At 53.4% G+C, this 19,726-nt stretch overlaps 1 protein-coding gene across 1 annotated transcript in view; it reads right to left on the bottom strand.

Annotated features, from left to right (window-relative positions):
• The window catches only part of ASB2 (ankyrin repeat and SOCS box containing 2), a 43,124-nt gene that overhangs the window by 19,652 nt on the left and 3,746 nt on the right, over positions 1-19,726 (bottom strand). Inside the window, exons 2-3 of the mRNA XM_065872270.1 lie at positions 9,525-9,801; positions 2,477-2,575 (exon numbers count right to left, since the gene is read on the bottom strand). Coding sequence (XP_065728342.1) covers positions 2,477-2,575; positions 9,525-9,730 — 305 coding nt within the window. The 5' untranslated portion in view covers positions 9,731-9,801. The remainder of the gene's footprint in view (positions 1-2,476; positions 2,576-9,524; positions 9,802-19,726) is intronic.

Below are 19,726 nucleotides of genomic sequence, written 5' to 3'. Positions count from 1 at the left end.
GTATTCCCATGCCTTTATCTCCAAGTTGGGCACCACATTGGGAAACTCCACTAGAAACGTGGCCGGCTCATTCACTTCCACAGATGGAAACCAAGGGTCCCTTTTTTTTTTTTTTTTTTGTGGTACGCGGGCCTCTCACTGTTGTGGCCTCTCCCGTTGCGGAGCACAGGCTCCGGACGCGCAGGCTCAGCGGCCATGGCTCACGGGCCCAGCCGCTCAGCAGCATGTGGGATATTCCCGGACTGGGGCACGAACCCGTGTCCCCTGCATCGGCAGGCGGACTCTCAACCACTGCGCCACCAGGGAAGCCCCAAGGGTCCCTTTTAAACAGAGCTCCTTGGTGGCCAAAAGAGAATCAGGGGAACCCTCTGTCCCTGCAGCTTTCAGTGGCTGCATCTGCTATGCCAAGACCATTTCTACCAGGAGGATTCGGGCTTCCAGTGTCGGCCCCCCAAAGGGATGGATAACTGACCCCACTGGAGGTTTTAGTGATAATTAAACTCCGTCCCTGAGCATAGCACTCCAGAGTTTACCAAGCACCTCCACCTTCGGGGCCTGTTTGCACTGAGACAAAGGCGCAGACCCTTCAGAGGGGGAGTCCGTACAGTGAGCACCTCTCTGGGGTCTTCCCAACCCCTTTCCTTTCTCCGGACCCTCCTCCTCACCTCTAGAACTTTAAGCTGCTGAAAGATTTAAGTACCTGAAGGATTAATATGTTTGACACCTTCACGATTTAAAACTTCTGAATATCAAAAAGATTTCAGGGCTAATATGAAAGATAACTTCTTAGCTTGGCTCATCCAAGCCACGTCGTTTGTTCGTTCATTGATTCATTCAGTCATGCACTGAGCTGGCTTCCCCCATCCTTGGAGAGTCAGTGAGGACAACAGACTGCTGTGGGTCCACTCTTGGGGAAAGAGCTGCGTAAGTGGTCCCATTTTCCTGATGGAGGAGGTGAGACCGGAGGCAGGTCTTGTCCCAGGGCCGTCAGCCCTGTCAGTGGCCACGATAGGCCCAGAGTGTCTCCAGGGCCAGCCCCTTTACCCTCCCAGCTGCTCCCCCCTCCAGCATGAGCGGCACTTCCTCCTGACTCTCAGCCTCTCTGGTTATTAATAGCTTCAGAGCACAGATGCCGGTTAAGGACAGACCCAGCAAGGACGATGGGTAACTGACCAGATAAGCCCTGAAGTCCCCATCAACGCCATCACTGCCACCTTGATGAGTTCCGCTTACGAGCGGCCCAGAGCAGCCCCGGTTGGTGTCAGGAAAAGCCCCAGTGGGGTAGGTGTCCTGTCTCTCCCGGAAGGTCTCCTGTGGGACCCGTCTGAAGTGGAAGGGAGGAGGGCTGGCTGTTCTTGTGGCTTTGGCGGGTGTGCGGCGTCATGAGAACATTCTTAGGACGACGCACCGCTCAGCTTGGGCCTCGTCCAGCTGTGGTGCAAGGACCCTGGAGCGCTCAGACACACACACCGCCAGCTTCTGTATGAGCTCGGCCAAAGTGCCCGCCCCAGGGCTGGGGGGAACTGCTGCGGGTATCAGACCATCAGAGACCGAGGAGCTGGACAGGCCACTCTGTCCTCTCCAACCTTCTCTACGGAGAACGGAGACTAAGTGAGGGTCAGCGACTCACAGGCAGTCTCACAGGAAGTGGCAACAGCTCTGAGACCAGAACCTGGTTTCGCTTTTCCAGACTGTCAAAATCCTACCTGCAGCGCCAAGGAAGAGAAGGGTGGCAGGGCTTGAAAAGGGCTGGGAAGAAGAAACAAAACATAGGCCAATTGTCTCCTCCCCACAATGTAACTGATCAAGGAAATAGGGGCTCCAGCGATGAGACTGCTTTTTTGTTTTTAGCTGCTTCTGGGGTCGAGCAGAGAAGGAAACAGCACAGAGCTATTTTCTAAGGACTCACCTAGCCCAGCACCCTGGTGCCAGGCAAACAGAGCCTTTCCTGCATCTCGGATTATCTTTTGGTTTTAGCACCTGGCACTTAATAAATAAAGGCAACAAAGCAACCCAAAACTTGTGGGTGTGGGCGTCGTGGGTGTGCTAAGATAGACCCACGGTGATGACATGCGGGAAAGTGAGGCAGAATGGGGGGCTGGCTCATCGGCCTCAGCTCTGAGCCCCTGGAGTACTAGAGCCGTCTCCCCAGTCCCCCTCTCGCTGGGTCCCCAGGTTCAGAGCCCTACGGGGCTACTCCAGCACGCAGGGCCCATTCTGGGGGAACTGAGGGGTTCATCACAAGCTCGGCCTGGCTGGCAGCTCCTAGAGGATGGAGCCTGCGACCACCAAGCCCAGCTCCGCAGGAGCTGCTGGGTCTCAGGGGGACACACCTGGGAGGGTTGTTCCTTGGAGTCCCTCCAGAGTACCCCTCTTCCTGGGGGCTGTGGGACTGCTTCCCATCCCTGCACCCCAACCCCAGTTTAGAGGAGAATGGGCTTGGATGGTCTGGGGGCCGCGGGGTGGGGGCACTTACGCCAGCTGGAAGGACTTGCTGTGGTTGTATTTCTGCATAACCTCCTGGAACAGGCCCTTGGGGGCTGCGGTCGTGGCGCTCTCAGGAGACACAGCGGACCTGGAGGGTGCAGGGCCGGAGTGAAAGAGGGAAAAATACTCTGCATATGAGAAGCGGGTCATGGCCGGAGGCAGGAACGAGGATGGAGGGAGAGCGAGGGGGAGAGACTGACAGACAGACACAGGGCTCTGAACCAAAGCAGATGGCCGGGTCCTCCCTGTGCGCTGGACACAGCTGCTGTGTCTCCAGATTATTTTTGGCCCTTGGAGGAAGCCCTGGGAGATTTAAATGACCATATAAGACAACAGTGAGGTTAACCTCACCCCACCCCCGAAGGTCCCCCTCCCCAGCCAACCACGCAGGAGGCAGATATGAAGCAAGGTGACATTCTTCACCCAGGAGGATGTGAGGACTAGTCAGCAGCAGGTCCCAGGATGAAAGGGGCTCAGTCCCAGGGCGGGCCAGGCTGGGTCCCCACAGGGATGGACAAGAGATTCACCGGGGTGGGGGGCTAGGAGAGCAAAGCTGGGGCGCCAAGCCACGTCTGTGCTCTCACCCTCACCTCACTGGCTCCTCGTTAGAGGGTCCTGCTGTCCCAGGGTCAGGAACAAGCAGTACAAAGGGTAGAGCAAAAAGACGCATGAAGAATTTCATCGGAGTCAGGGCTTGGAGTCAGAGTGACACGGGTTCAAATCCAGGCTCTGGCACTCCCTGGCTGTGTGACCTCGAACAGGTGCATCTTCTCTGGGACTTAGTCTGGTGAGGCCTGAGTGTGTGAATGGTGTAGAGTGCTTACCAGAGGGCCAGGCACAGGGCTCCACATGTGTCCACCATTCATTGCATCATTATTTCGTCTCTCTGAGTCTCAGTTTTCCCACCCCACTGGGCTGTTGTGAGGACAGGAGGGGTGAAAGGAGGGGAGGTGGCCACTGCACAGATCTGGATTGGTTGGAGCTGGAATGGGAACAGGGCATGCTGGCCCATCTTCCAGCGGGTTGGGGATCCTCGTGCAACAGACACTCCAGCGGACCCGGCCTGGTCTCCTGCGCCCCTCTGCGGAGTCCCCTGAGGGATTGGGAAGGATGCTGCGACAGGTGACCAGCATCCCGTGGGCCACGGAGGTGCTGGAACTGTGACCCTGAGGCCCTGCAGATTTTGTGGACACCCTCAGCCACGCTGGGGCACAGGGAAAGGGAGGGAGCAGAGAGAGACGGGAAGGATGCCAGCCCCCTTCACCTGCTGCACCACGGTCATCACCTCCCACCTTCCTTCTCCCCCACCTGCTCCTGAGCAGCGAGCCCGAGTGTGATGCCATGAATGCTAGAGCGGGTGCCAATGCCACTGCCTTTCCTAGACTCAGAGACTGAGGCTCCTAGAGGCAGGAAACGGCCCCAGGGTCACAGGCAACTGCAGAGTCGACTCCCGTCTGCCGCGGAGCCCCGACACGTGCTCCCTCCTCCAGAGGCTTGGTGTCTCCCGCCCCTTTGTCCCTTCTTTGGCTCTCAGGCCACCACGCTGACAGGCCCTGAAACTGGGAACGAGCCTCCACCCCTCTCTGTGCCTCAGTTTCCTCCTTTGCAAAATGAGGAGGCAGGACCAGACCAGGGGTTTCCTCGCTGCTGTGGTTGCCGTGGAGACTTCACTGCAATGAACTCACGTGGAAACTCAGGATGCCATACAGATCTCACACCACATCCTGGGGACAGGGGTGCAGAGACTGGCCCTGCCAGGGCCCCTTTTCCCCAGCCCTGAGAGCTGCTGTTTCAGTGTCATTATCTGCACTTGCTCCCGGCCCTGAGAAGCGGAGGATGCTGGGCAAGACGGAAGCAGCCTGAGGCCAGGCCCACCTGAGCAGTCCCCAGCCCTGTGGTCATGACAACGCCCTGGGCTTCTAGCTCTACATGGCCCTGGGGAGCCGGTCACTCTCATCATTGATCCGTGTGTGGCCTCCCATCACTTTTTGATATTAGAATGCTTTTAGCCAGGTAAAACTCATTGATGAAAACCTACCCACCACCCTAAAATTAGGACATCTCTCTGATGGTATAATAATAACAGCAACAATGGAACGGTGAGGCTGGTGGGGATGGCAGCGAGATGGCGACGGTGACATTCCCTCACGATGGGGCGTGGCTTCGCCTCCTTTCTATGCTTGCACAGCCTGTGCTAGGGCCTGGGGGTGCAGATCGATGGCATATTTCTTTTTGTTGATCCTCAGGTGTTCAGAGGCTCATGGGATCGGGTGGGGTGGGGGGGCGGGGGGCCGGTAGGCGAGGACACATACCACCACAGAGCCGCAAGGGAGGGGCTGGGAGAGAGGCAGGAGGACCCGCTCTGGGTGCTTTGAAACTGAGCGTGTTAACTAGGCTTTAGGGGCAGGACGCATGAGTGCTCAGAGCTGGAAGGGGAGCCAGGCCGCCGACCGGGTTCCGTGATCTTTCTGATCAAGGCGACAGGCCCCATTTCACCTCGAGTCCAGAGCAGGGAAATTCCCAGCAGAGAAAACCACTAGGGCTGAGTCATCAGAAGTGAGAGGAACATGGCAGGATGTGGGCAAAGATCATGACCTGGAAGGGGCCCAGGTAGGGCCCCACGTCCTTTGTGTGGGCGGGCAGGTCGGGGTCGGTAGTATGTCACCATCACCAGCTGCCAACAGCCCTGTCCTGGAGTCCAGCTGGTCCCGGCTTCAGACACAGGTCAGGCTCGGTGAGGGTGGGGACCAGGGCTGTGATGACAAGGCCCCCTGACTTCTGAGTGGGCCCTGTCTGAGTTAGTGAGAAGCCCAGGCCAGCCCCAGGAAGGGTGTTACATTGGCCTGGACCTGGCTGAATGCGGGTGGCAAGCAGGCGTCTTAATAGCAGAGGGAGCTGACAAATACAAGAGTCTTCCCATGCCTGCCACCGAGCAGCATCCCATACCTGTTGTCCTCCCATCTGGTCCTCACACGAACACAGGTGTCATGAGTACAGGGCCTGGCACCACAGGCGCTTGATAAATTTAAATGAATGAAACAAAACAAGCAAACAAAAGCCTTTGTAGGGATAGTGTCCCGTATGGTAATCTCGGTGCTGTGTGGTTGTATGCCAAGACCTCAAATTCCTGGAGAACCAGCCCCCTGCCCTGTTGGCTGGAGAGAGGAAGAGCTCACACAGGATTGCCCCCTCCACGCCCATTCCCCCCATGAGAGTTCTGTTTCCCCCGCACCCACTGGCCAATGCATCCTTTCTGGGCTGGCCAGAGAGGACTCGCGTGTAGAGAACATGGATTCCAAGCTGCAGCAACTTCTGCCTTCCCATCCATGGCTAAGATTCATTGAGAGCTTGCTTTGTACCAAGTCTTATGATAGGCACATGGCACAAGTCATCTCATTTCATCCTCTAGTCCACTTTGTGAAGGAGATGAAATTGGCTCCCTTTTGCAGATGAGGAAACTGAGGCTCAAAGAGGTTTGCTTCCTCTAGCCTGTTTGGCAAACTCCTATTAATCCTGCAAAGCCCACCTCCTTGACTAAGAAGTAGATCAACCCTTCCTGTGTCCCTCTGACACCGAAGCAAGCCTCTTTGCTGCATCCATCCTGTTGGATGATTATGTACCTCTGGGCCTTTGCCCTCATTAGACTGAAAGCTTAAGGAGAACAGGAACCAGGCCTGATACACATCCAGGTGCAGGGAAGTCACCTGGCACATCGTAAGTGTACGGTAAGTGTAGGTGGCTTATTTGAATTGTTTGCAGCTGTGCACACGTCAGCCCAAGCAAGTTCCTGCTTCATGCTTTCTTCCTTTTTCTTCTTAGAAATTTAACCTTAAATAAAATGCAGAAGTTTAAAGACTGGAAGACTCAGCTTCCTGGAGCCACTCGGACTGCTATTTTCGTACCCTTGGGCTCCCTGTCCCATGAGTGCATGAACCCTACTTCTCCACTGGATGGGACATTGGTCTGCCTTTCAGGGGGCCCTCAGCGGGCCAAGCCTTGGAAAATGATCCTCATACATGTTCAACCTTCACCCCTTACCTCGTGGTGGGAGAGGAACAAATTGGAAGATGACTTTAAAAGGGAATATTATATTTTCTCTGGGATGCTGAGCTGACTTTCATTTCTAGGATCCCAAAGACCCGCTTGACCTTTACGTCCACGTTTGCCATTTTGGTCACAAGCTGATGACAATAAATTATATTTCTAGAGAATTTTATTGGATTCAAAATGCAGGGACTTCCCTGGTGGTCCAGCAGTTAAGACTCCGCGCTCCCAACGCAGGGGGCCCCGGGCTCGATCCCTGGTCAGGGAACTAGATCCCGCCTGCCGCACCTAAGAGCCGGCACAGCCAAATAAATATTTTTTAAAAATGCATTGATTTGCCAAAAAACATTCATTGGGCATCTACAATGATCCAGGCTCTTTGCCAGGTACTGAGGATACAAAAGTGAGTAATATCTCTTCCCTGTCCCCAAGGAGGTCACACAGTGTCCCTGGGGACACGCTCAGGAGGCCGGGCAATGCCTTCCTAGGGTGACACAAAAGCTTGTCCATGATACAGAGGCAGCCTTGAGATGGGCACTCAGGGTCCTCAGGGAGGAAGCGGAGCGAAGTTGTTCAGGCTGCAGGATGTGGGAGAGCACCCACCTCATCTGATTAGCTTTTCATAAGAATACTGCACAGTAGGCCTGGGCAAGTTTTTGTTATTGCCATTTTATAAGGCTGCTGGGGCTCAGAAAGGTCAAGTAACTTGCCTAAGGACACACAGCCAGTAGGTGACAGAAGGAGCCGAACCTCCCAACCCACTCCTGTTTCCACTCTAGTCTGCCACCTCCTCACTCATTCACCCATTCATCCGTTCACCAAGAGCTATGCGGTGTTGCCACGGGTCAGGCCCTGTGTGCTAGATACGAGGCCTCACCGGAAGGAAGACGGCTGAGGCCCCTGCCTTCAAGGAGTTCACAGGTTAATGGCAGAAAGAAATACATAGAGGCTGTTGTAGTCAGGGCAGTGAAAGAAACAGTCAGGAAAGTAAGAGAGCAACGTGCCTGACCTGGGAGGCTGGTCAGAAATGAGGCGGAGCTGGCCAAGTGGAGCCTCTGGGGACATAAGTGATGTCCGCTTTCTAAACCTGCTGTGGGTCTACTTAGAGGAACACTATGATATTTGGGGGAAAAAGTGGACAAGGACCCTACTGGGCCCCATACTTACTGTGACACCATGTCTGAATGTGAGCACAAATCCGCGTGTCTCTTGTTTGGGGGACCCTGAATCTCTGTGGGGAGAAGTGTCTTCAAAGTGAAGGAGGGACAGGAAATAGAGAGAGGCTTTTGCAGAATCAGCAGAGCTGGTCAAATGTCTGAACTTCAGGGTGGGACAGACCTTGGTTCAGTTCCTGGCCCTGCCGGGCGCGTGTTTTGTCATACGTAAAATGGGCACAGAAACGTCCACCTTGCGTGGCTTTTGTCGGGATCAGGTGAACGCCTGTGGGCTGGGCATGTGGAGGAAGAGAATGTGATTAACAATCCCATGAAAAGGATTTGCTTCCCTAGCAGGGCCCAACCCAGCCTCCTTTCGGAGATGAAAGGGCAGAACAGAGCCTAGGAGGTTTCAGGTCACATCAAGAGTGAGGAGATGCAGGCTGAATCCTGCCCTGCCTGACTGTGCCTGGATCTTGGGTGAGGGCCGCATGGCCTTGGATAAGTCCTTTCCCTGCTGCGTGAGAGCTTTCTTTCTCAGGATAAATGTTTACACCCCACATGGGGCCTCCACTTCCTTACCACTAGAGGAAGGAGGAGGTCAGGGCACAGTTCTAATGTTTTCAAGTGTCTACAGCACTCCTGGAGGGGGTTCCCACGCTGGGGAGAAGGCTGCGGAGGCCCCAGGACGTATGGCTTGTGCTGCAGGCCGGGTTGGAGGGAACTTGCTCTTCTCTCTATCTGATCCCTCTGAGAAAGAGGAACCTGTGGTCTGACTTAGGCTGAACTGGCCAAAACAGGAACCAGGGTCTCTAGAGCATAAGCCACCACGAGTCCTTGGCCCTGGGCTTCTGTTTTTCAGATTGGGTCTCAGGATGGGATGTCCTTGTGGTCAGCTCAGTAACCTGGAGCCTTCATATTCCTTCCAGCTGCCCAAGGAGGTTGCCTGCCTTCCCCTTTATGGAGGGGGCTCCTGAGTGATGGGCAACCCAGGCCTTTGCCCAGCCTTCCTGGCAGAGGTGTCCAGCCTTGGAAGGGCCAGAGTCACTTGGGGAACACCCTGGTAGGTTTCATCAGGGCACAGGGCCAAAATGTACTGTCACCCACCTTCATCCGTGTCGACTGGCTCTGGACATCGGAAAAAGTCTGTTTATTGTTGCTGCTGTTATTACCATTATTGTTTGAGGTTCAGAGAGGTTAAATGACTTGCCCAAGGTCACACAATTCAAAATTGCATTGTGGAACTGCAGTTGTGGCCCGTATCATATTTCTACTGGTGCGACATGGAACTGCTGTAGATGGTCCTGCTAATGGGAGGATGAGGTCGTGCTGAGATGGGGAGCCAGAACAGGAGGCAGGATGGTTTTCTGGGCAGATGTCATTGCTTCTCAGACATGTTTTGCCAGGGAGATGGCATAGAAAGGGTTGGAAGCCCTGGCCAGATTCAGAACATCAGTTCCTTTGCATCCAGACATAAAGCCAGTGGTACAAGGCCGAGCCCTGGGCTCTGGAATCAGATAGTTCCAATCTCTGCACCACTGCCTGCTAGCTGTGTGACCTTGCACTAGTTACTCAGCCCTGAGCTTCAGTTTCCTCATCTGTAAAATGGGAATATAGCATAGAGCCTCCTAGAAGGTCCTTAAGAGGATAAAATGAGGCCAAGTGTGTACAGCACCCAAGGTGGCACTTGGCACCTTCAGAGCTCAGTAAGTTTAGATAACAAATGTAAGTCATTACAGTGTGAAAATGCATCTTAGAGACCAGGATAACTTGGTCTTGGATTAACAGTGTTTGGGATCTGTGCCTGATGGACGCGCCATCTGGCCTCCCCTTGCTCACCTGGTCCATGGGTAGAAATGCGCAGGTTCACGGTTGACACGTGTGGACACAGCGGCCTCAGAGGTGGCTGGGCCCCGAGTCTTGTCAGCCAGGCTCTGCTCAATGGCCATCTGGACCAGCTCATCCTCGCTCAGGCTGCTATACAGGTTGTACTCCTCTTGCCCAATGGCACGCTGTCTGCCCCGAGCACTGATCTCCGTGGCCATCCTCTTCCACCTCTCACCTTGGCCTCCAGAAGACACTCAGTGGGGAGGAGCAAGCATCAAATCAGAAAAGTCTGTGAGGAGACCAAAGCCACCCTGGTCACTAAGAGTTATGCAAGGTAGCTATGTCTACACACAGGGAAGCCTGTGCTTTCTTGTGGCAATCATACAATCATTTTTCATCCATTCATTTTGTCATATGATCCACCCAACCACCCATTCATCTACACATCCATCCACCCACTCATCTATTCATCACTCCACCAGCCTATCTAACTATCCGTCCAACCAGCCACCCATCTAACCAATTATTCATCGTCCCACACATCCAGCTGTCCACCCACCCACTCATTTATCCACTCACCCTCCCATCTGTTCACTTAGCCATCCATCTGTCCAACCATCTAATCATCCATCCAACATCCATGCTCCTATCCATCCACTCATCTGTCTAGCCAATCATCCAACCATCCACCGATCTCTCCATTATTCACCCTCAGATGTATCTGCCTATCCACCACCCATCCATTTATCCATCCATCCATCTATACATCTATATATTCAACCAACCATCCACTCATCCACCATTCATTTTTCCGTTCCAGACAGCCTATCTATACACGTGTGCATGCATTGTTAACTGAGAGATTATTTACTGAGCACCTCTTCTATGTCTGACACTCTTCTAAGCACTGGTGATACAACAACACGATCCCAAGAGACAGAATCCCTGCCCTCAAGGAGATTACACAACCGTGCCCACATTCCTTCCTTCCAATCATCCAACAACACCCTATCCACGCATTTCTCTGCCTTGTGCTAGAGTTGAGATTATTAGAGATGAATCACATGATCTAGTTAAAACCGATGGTTAAAATCATTTGCCGTGTAATTCCAGGGACTGTCTTCTTAAAAAAAATTGCCTTAAGGAGAAATGGACTTTGGTTGAGTCAACTGCTCTTAGGAAATGAAGTAAAATCAGCTCAGCCTGATTTTCATTTTGACCTGCTGACATGCCGTGTGGCTGTAGGTCAGTGATTCTGAGCCCTGACTGAAGATTAGAGTCACATGAGATCTTTTCAAAAAATACCAGTGCTGTAATTCGGCAAATGTTTGTTTGCTCGGCAAATATTCACCCTCCCCTTTCCCCTGGAGGCAGAATGTTGCCCCTTCCTTCCCCACTGAGATTGGGCTTGGCCGTGTAACTTGCTCTGGCCAATGAATGTTAGTGGACGTGATAAAGCAGCCACTTGACATGCGCGTGTGCGGTGGCACTCGCTCTTCTGCCATCGCCAGGACTCCCCCTTGGAGCCATTGCCCTTTAGCTGGGTCCCAGAGTGAACCCACCTGGGGCTGCCACAGCTCAACCAGCACAGAGGAGCTCTGTCCAGTGGGCCTGCAGCCTGAAGCTGAGTAGCCCAAGCTGAGTAACCCAGCCTGGCCTGGCCTAGATCAGCCTATGGACCCTCAGCGCCAGAGCACGAGAATCAATGCTTGTTGAGGGTGCTTTGTCATATAGAGTTCTCGTGGCTCTAGCTAACCAATACCCAGAAGACTAGGCCAGGCACTTCACAGAGAGGACATCGAAAAGGCCAACCACCAAACGTAAGGGGGCTTAACTTCCTAAGTGTTTGGGAAGAACTCAGATTAAGACCCCAATGCAATACCATTATACACCCACCAGAATGGCTCAAGTGAAAAAGATGGGAAATGGCAAGTGTTGGAGAGGAAGTGGAGCAACCGGAATGCTCCCCGCTCGTGGCAGAAGTGTCAAAATGGGACGGCATTTGCTAATGCTGAGCATATACATGTCACATGACCCCCAAATCCCACTCCAGTCTCTATGCCCAAGACAGGTGTACATATGTTCACCAAAAGACAAGTTTGAGAATAATTCATAGCAGCGTTATTCAAAATAAACCCCAATGGGGCTTCCCTGGTGGCGCAGTGGTTGAGAGTCCGCCTGCCGATGCAGGGGACACGGGTTCGTGCCCCGGTCCGGGAGGATCCCACGTGCTGTGGAGTGGCTGGGCCCGTGAGCCATGGCCGCTGAGCCTGCGCATCCGGCAAGTGTCTATCAGCATTTGAATGGATTACCGCACTGCGGTATATCCCTGGGATGGATAGTATGCGCCATTGAAATAGTCAAACTGCCGCTACACACAGTCACAGAATGCATCTCACAAACCTGAGTGAGCAAAAGAAGTCAGATAATAAAGAACATACATACACGGTTCGGTCTGTATAAAGTTCAAGGACAGGCATAACTAACTTATGGTGATAGAAGTCGGGAGAGTGGTTACCTTTGGGGGTTACTAAGTGGGAGGGAACATGAGGGGGGCCAGTCACGCTGTATTTCTTGATCTAAGTGGTTACGCGGTTGGTTGGTTCCCTTTGTAAGAATCCCTGGAGCCGTTCAGGCATGATCTGTACATTTCTGTACATTATACCACAGTAACACATCTACTTAAAAGAATATAAAACTGGTTCTAGAAAGGACTGGTGTTTGGGCCCCGTCTCAGACCCATTAAGTCAGAATCTCTGGGAGTGTGGCCTGAGCATCCCACTTCTTCGAAGGGCTCCACGGGTGACTGGGAACCACCACTTGGCAGGAGGACCAGCCATAAAGCACAAGGGGGGCGGGTCACCCATCTGGGGTGGGAGCGGGGCGAAGGGTGGGATCTGATGTGGGCTGAACCCTTGGTAGATATTCTTCCATCTAATTCCTGTCACAGCCCTAAGAGTAACACCTACTGCTCTGTAAGGCACTAGCAAATGAGAGTTGTTATTATCACACAAATGTGGGTTTTCCAAACACAGCTAGACGAGGCTGCAGCTCCGAAGGCAGCACACAAGGGCATCTGGGGACGGCGGTCCTACGCCCTGCCTCAGCCTTCCTGGGGTCATTCCCCTCCACCCGCTTCTCCCCACCAATTCTGCCTGGTTCGGTCGTTGATTTCCTCCTGCTTGGCCTCAGCAGTGGCTTTCATGGTGGTCTCCCAGCCCCACACCCCAGACCTCACCAAGTCCTTCCTCTGCCTAACAGAATAAAGCCTGCACGCCTGGCCTTGGCCTTCCACCTCTTCAAAATCCAGTTCCCATTCTCCCTTCACCCTCTTCCTCTGCATCCCTGACTTTCCAGGTAAGGCAAGGGCACACCTCTCCCCCAACCCAGCCGTGGTTCCTACCCCAGTGCCCTTGCTTGAGCTGTGCTGGACACATCTCCCTCCTTCCTGCATTTTAAGAACTCCTTCTCATTCCTCAAGGTCCAGAGCAAGTGCCTCCTCTTCCAGGAAGCCTACCCAGTTTCTTCCAAGGAGCATTCTGCTGCTAGAACTTCTCCCTCCAGGCTGTGGTCAGTAGTTCATGTGTGGACTTGACCCTGGGTGGTCTTCCCAAGACCAATGCCTTATGAGGGGAGAATGCCTGGTTTAAGTTTACTGTGTGGGTGGCTGTATCTCTCCACTATCGTAGGGTACAGCAGACCCTCTTGATTGCCCACCCAACAGCCATTTCCCCCAATTTCTCTGATAGCAGAACCTGGCTTTGTTCAGGCAGGCAGTGTGCCCTCTTCCATGGATGAAGCATGACTGTTCCAAGACAATTGGGACAATCTCACCCCCTTGGCCAGTGACTAATTTAGGGGTAGGCATGTAGCCTGGTTTTGTCCAAAGAGACATAAAGGAAATTCTGCCGGGGTCTCCCAGGAAGGACTTTCCTTTTCCTAATAAAAGAGAAAGCAGTGAAGAAAATGACTCCTCGCCCACACCCCTGCTTTGTGTTGGAGGACTTGCTGTTTGGAGTGGTGGCAGCTATCTTGTAACCCTGAGAGGGACAGTGTCGCAACAGTGAGTTTGACGGAGTGAATGACAGGTCTTCTGAGTCCTTCATTATATCGTTGGGCCGCTGAACCAGTGCTGGGTCTGCCCATCCTGGCCTGCTTATTAGGTAAAGACTGAAGATCCTTATGGTTTAAGGCAACGTTAGGTGGATTTTTTGTTATATGCAGTCAAAAATCATCTTAAAACATGGTTCTTAGGCCTGACCGAGAGTCTTGAAAACACGCCAAGGCTCTAGTCCCACCCGAGACCATGAGCTCAAAGCCTCCAGGGCTGGCGGCCAAGCATTGCAATGTTCAAGGCTTCCTTGACAATTTTAGTAGGTAGCCGGTGCTGAGAACCACAGCTCCACATCAAGTGTCAGGTAGCTGCTCTGTGCTCCACCCTAGGGGAGGGAAAGGGGCATTCTGACCTCAAAATCACTTTGTGCTTAACGTTTGGGACACTATTATTATTACCATTATTATTATTTCGCCGCACCGACAACCTCAGTTTTGTTTATTGTGTAAAGAACCCAAGACTGGCAATCAAGAGACTTGGGGGTTTACGTCCCAGCTCAGCCACGAGCATCTCTCTATCTCTCTCAGGCTCTCAGTTTTTCCATCTGTTAAATGGTGGGATGGGCTAGAACCTGCCTTCCATCCCTTCCCTCCTGGAAGGGGGCACTATGCAGCCAGGTGGTCCCACCCCCAGCTGACCCAGGCCCTGCTTCCCACCCCTTCTTCGCTTCCCTGTGCCTGAGGTCCCTGCCTTGGCTTTTCCAGAGCTGGAGTTTGGCTCTACCCCCACCTGGCACAAGGCAGAGGCTCAGTTCATGTGGTGCTACCCTGACCGGAAGTGCCGATGCCCAGTGCCTGCCCAGCGTCGTGGTGCCCTGGCCTGAGGGCATCTGCTCCAGACCAGGAGCGAGGGGGAAGAGCACAGGACTAAGAGTCAGGGACCTGGGTTATAGTCTCCAAGTTGATGCTAAAGTGCTGTGTGACCTCAGCCACATCCCTGTCCCTCTCTGGGCCTCAGTTTTCTCATTGCAAAAAGAGGATTTTGGCTAGAAGGTTTCCAAGGGTTCTTCCAGTTCTAAAGCTTCTACAACTCGTTGAGATGCTTGGTTAGCTCTGTGCTAGTGAACACCAAACTCTCTGTCCCTGGGAGTCCCTTATGGTCACTTCAACAGGTCCACCGTATGTATAGAGCTTAGCATCAGTCATGGGGGAATAGGGAACCAAGCAGGAATGGAAGGATCTCAGATCTGAGTGTCAGGAACCCTAGGTCTAGTTTCAATTCTGCAACTTACTAGCTATGTGACCTTGGTCAAGTCACTTCCCCTTCTGGGTCTCCGTTCCTTTATCAGTAAAAATGGGAATGAGACAACCCACTTCACCATGCTGAAGGGGCCATATACACGTGCTGGTCAAGTGCAGGCAGCTGGGAGGGGACCCCTCCAGCCCCTCACCCTAAGGCAGCATTGGCCCTGCAGCCTGGTATGGGTAGCTCAGAGGTACCCGGACAGCACCCGGCTCCAGCAAGCACCCCTTCCTTGACCAGATTCCTAGGGAGGCGAGGACAGTCAGGTGATGGTTACCTGGAACTGCCATCTCCCGCAGCTAATTCCAGACTCCCAGGCCCTCCCCCGTGGATCAGACAGCGTCCAGAGACTTTCCCTTTTGTCACTTATTCCATGGCATTGCCCCAACAACAGCCCTAGAAACTAAGAACGTCTTTTGTTGAATTAACTTATTAATTCTTATGCATCCTCTCTCTTTTCAAAAAGACTTGATGCCCCTACATGATTGAACCCATTTGATAGACGAGGCAATTAAGATTCAGAAAGGGGAAGGGAAAGGTTTGCATGAGGACAGGCAGCTGGAAAGTATGGATTTGGAGCCCAAGCTTCCTACCTCAAATCCAATGCTCCTTCTGGGAATTCCAGGGACACCAATCCAAGTAAGTGGCACTCACAAGGGTTCTGAGCAGGCAGGGGTAATATAGCCATCCTCACCCAACCCGGCACCTGCGCGGTGGGGACCATGGTGGGTTCCCACAGATGGGGGTTGACCTTGAAGGGACCTTGAGGGAGAAGAACTTCCCTACCCTCACTCTTGATTTTCCCACTGAGATCCTTAGTCTTTGAGGGGCTTTGAGTAAGTCCACATCTTTAGGATCCTCCTGTTTAAAACGGAGACCCTGGTAAGTACTGTTGTTAAGGAGGTGGTGGTAGAATTAAGAGGTTCAAGCACGGACAGGCCTAGCGCTGGGCCTGGCCGTTGGTAAGGAAGTGTGTGATACCGGGCTACTTCCCCATCATTGGGCCTGTGCAATTACAGGCTAGGGCTGCTGCCAGGGACACTGGCAGGTGGAACTGCTCAGCCTTAGCATGGGGGGGCAATTAGGAAGCAGCCTATGGGGGACTTCCCTGGCAGTCCAGTGGTTGAGACTCCACGTGTCTACTGCAGGGGGCACAGGTTTGACCCCTGGTCGGGGAACTAAGTTCCCGCGGGCCACGCTGCATGGCCAAAAAATGAAAAAAGAAAAAAGAAAAGAAGCAGCAGATGGGGTCAGCTTGGCCGGGTTCAAATCACAGCTTTGCTGGTTGGTAGCTCTGTGACCTCTTAGAAGCTCACTTTCTTCACCTGCAAAATGTACCTAAAAGAGTACCTATGTCATGGCAGAGTGAGGGCAGGGGTGAGGAGGTGAGATCCTGGGTGATGCCCTGCCCCTCTCTTGCCCTCAGTTTCTCATCACCTTCGTGCTGTCCAGCTTGATTTCTGAGGCCTCAGCCTGGGGGCTAGGCTACCTTCTGGGCCTGAGTCCTGGAGAGAGGCCAGCGGTCTCAAGGGACCCTCTGGGAGGCTGATTGGGGTTAAAAAATAGCCCTTTCCCAGGGAAAGGGAGAGTGTAGTGGGCCCTGCCAGTCGAGCCAGGGGCCTGCAGAGGGAGCGGTGGTCGAGAGTAGCTGATCCAAGGCCAGCTTGGAACAGGAGAGACTGGAGCCACCCCTGAAGCTTCCAGGGGCTCCTCCTTTGCCTCCTTTGTGGGGCCCCAAATTCTGGCTCCAGGGGAGCCCCCACCTCTCCCAGGGCAGCTATAAAATGGGGATAACAGTGGCTGTGACGGGGCTCCTTGAGTTAACACAGTAAAGCACTCAGAACAGTGCCTGGTCCATCCACAGCCAGTGCTCTTCTAAGTTGGGCCTCAGTTTTTACATCTGTGAAATGGGCATAGAAACATGGACGCTTGCAGGACTGGAGTGAGGACTAAATAATAGCGTTTGAAAAGTGGCCCTTCTTCCCCCCAGTTCCTTCCCCTCTCTGCAAGTCCAGGCTCTCTGACAGCCAGGGTCTGCCTGGGAGCTGCGGTGGGCTCTCTGTAGCCGTTTGGGGGCCTGCGGCGGGAAGAGTGGCTTCCTGGATGTTTTATCAGAAACTGGGGGTGCGAGGTGTGGCTGGAAGGGTTGGGGGCAGAAAAGGGACTGGCAGTCATCCTCCAGGGCATCAAGTTCCCCCTCAGCCGGGGACTTGAGTCAGCAGTGAGAGCCCAGACAAGAGGCTTCCTGTCCTCTGCTCATCTACCTTCCCTTCCCTCCCCTCCCGGCCTCGTTCCCTGGCTAGTCACCCTTCCAGACGCAGTTCATGCAGCTCCTCCACCAGGAAGCCTCCCTGATCTGACGGCTGAGGCATCCAGAGCGGCCCCCAAGGGCACCCCTGACGTTCTAGTGCTCTGACTGCCCACTGTGGGCCTGGCTCCCTAGAGAGTCCGGAAACTTCCACAGAGCAAGCCTGTATCACATTTGTGCCATAACCCCAGGACATACCCAAGGCCAGGTACACAGTAGGTACTTAATAAATGTTGGATGGGCAGGCGAATGAATGATTAGGTCAAACCTTGGAAGCACAGCTATTATGAGAAGACACTGTGCGTGGTAGAGGGCGTGACCACAGGTGTCTGACTGCCTGAGTTCAAAGCCCGCTCTGCCACCAGCTGGCCGTGTGATGGGGAGCAGATTACTCCACTCCCTCTGCCTTGTTTTGCCCCTCTGTAAAATGGAGATAATGATAGCATCCGGCCTACAGAGGTGCTGTCAGACAAAACGAGGTAACGTATAGAAATGGGGGACAGGACGCTCGGCATGTGGCCAGTGGCCCAGGAAAATCCACTAACATTAGTCCGTGGCTCCCAGGATGCTGCGGTTCTCTGCTCTGACCCATTCCTGCTGAGATGCTGTCACCTGGAACTCGTTCCCAGTTGGCAGTTTCCATGCAAACTGTTTTCCCCTGACAGCGGTGGTCAGGAGGGTCGGCTGTGGCTCTTGGCCCCCCGGGCTGTCCCGGGTAGCCCCGAGGGACGCTGCAGAGACCCGCTGGATGGGTCCAGGGGTCAGTAACGGGGTCAGAGCTTGGGAAGCAGGGAGATCTCCACGCTTTCCCTAAACCCAGCCTGGGTGCAGGATGGCTTCTCCCCACCACTTCCAAATCCACTGCTCCCCAGGGCCCCTCCCTCTGCCGCCTCCCTTCCTGCCGGCACGACCCGCTGTCCTAGGAACTTCAGAAGGACCCACAGCCCAACCCACTCCTCTTCATCCTGGGTTTGAAGTCATGTATGAGGTGACCACCTACAAATGACAATAGTGGGTTTCTGGTGAGCACTTAGTTCTTGGATCAGGGCCGCACATAGTAAGGGCGGGATAAGTACATCAGGCAGGGTCCACCTGGGTGTTTTAGGTGTGAGTGTGGACTGTGCGATTCAGCTCTTACACAAAGCACTATGGTTCAGACACTGCAACAAGCACTGGGAGAACCACAGCCCTAACGCCTCTGTTTGCAGTTAATTTACACTCTTACGTATGTTGTTAGCTTGAGCTGTGTGATACGTTTGTGATGAGGGTACGGTTCCCATAGATTTGTGATGAGGGTACTGTTCCCATTCTACAGATGAGGAAACTGAGGCACAGCAAGAAGAAACTGATGAGGAAGAGACCAGAGGCCACATCTTCTGACTTCACACCTCGCCCTCATCCTATGTAACCCACAGCTTCCAGTTCTTTTTTAAGTTTTGAGTAAAGGCCTGGGTTAAACTAAATTAATTATCTATCTATCTACCTATCTATCTATCCAGGGCTTCACATCACATGACCTTAGCCCAAGACAGTCCTAAATACCTGCCGCTGGCCGAGCCTGGGGCCGTATGAGGAAGTGAGGAATTGACCTGGGCTGTTCCTTGGCCCCCAGGGTCCTCAAACCCCTCTCCTTGCAATGCCCAGTATGTTTACGTCAAAGCTTATCTTTCTGATCTGCTGTTCCTCCAGGATCCAGAGAGGTCCTAGGAAATCTGGGGAAACACTTCCAGCTGGAGAGCTCGTGAGTGTAAAACATTAAAGCATTCTCTCCCCTTCCTGGGTCCTATGGCTTTAAAACCTAAACCGTAAAAAACGCTGGTGCTCACACTACTATATATAAAATAGATAAACAACAGGGAACCATATTCAATATCTTGTAATAACCTATAATGGAAAAGAATCTGAAAAAGAATATGTATGACTGAATCACTTTGCTGTACACCTGAAAAAAATAGCCCTTTCCCAGGGAAAGCGAGAGTGTAGTGTACCCTACCAGTCAAGCCAGGGGTCTGTGGAGGGAGCGGTGCTCGAGATCCAAGGCCCGCTTGGAACAGGGGAGACTGGCGCCACCCCTGAGGCTTCCAGGAGTTCCTCTTTTGCCTCCTTTGTGGGGCCCCAAACGCTGGCTCCGGTATATCAACTATACTTCAATAAAATTTTGAAAATAAAAATGAAAAGGCTGGTGCTGTGGGTCCCTGCAATGTTTCCTGGCCAATTTCATGTATTACACCATTTGACTTCTCAAAACCTCCAGAGTCAGGGGAGGATTCTTCCCATTGCCCAGATGAGGAGACTGAGGCCCAGATTGTAAGTGGCAGAGAGCCTGCCTGCCCCTCTTTTCATCAGACCTTCTGACACCGAATATTTAGGGCAGTGGCCAGGGGTTTTAGTTACTCTGGAAGTCTCTGCTCTGGCTAAGGGGCGAACCGGCCTTGCGGGGGAGGGAGAGTGGAATCCAGGCCACCTTCATTGGCCCCCAGAGGGGCCCAGGTCAAAGCCCCAGGGTGGGCCTTTGTAACAGGCAGTGCTGACAAGCCTTTGGCTGCCGGC

This window comes from Phocoena phocoena, chromosome 2 (assembly GCF_963924675.1).
Source record: "Phocoena phocoena chromosome 2, mPhoPho1.1, whole genome shotgun sequence".
Lineage (NCBI taxonomy): Eukaryota > Metazoa > Chordata > Mammalia > Artiodactyla > Phocoenidae > Phocoena > Phocoena phocoena.
This window is presented reverse-complemented; position numbering and strand designations above follow the sequence as displayed.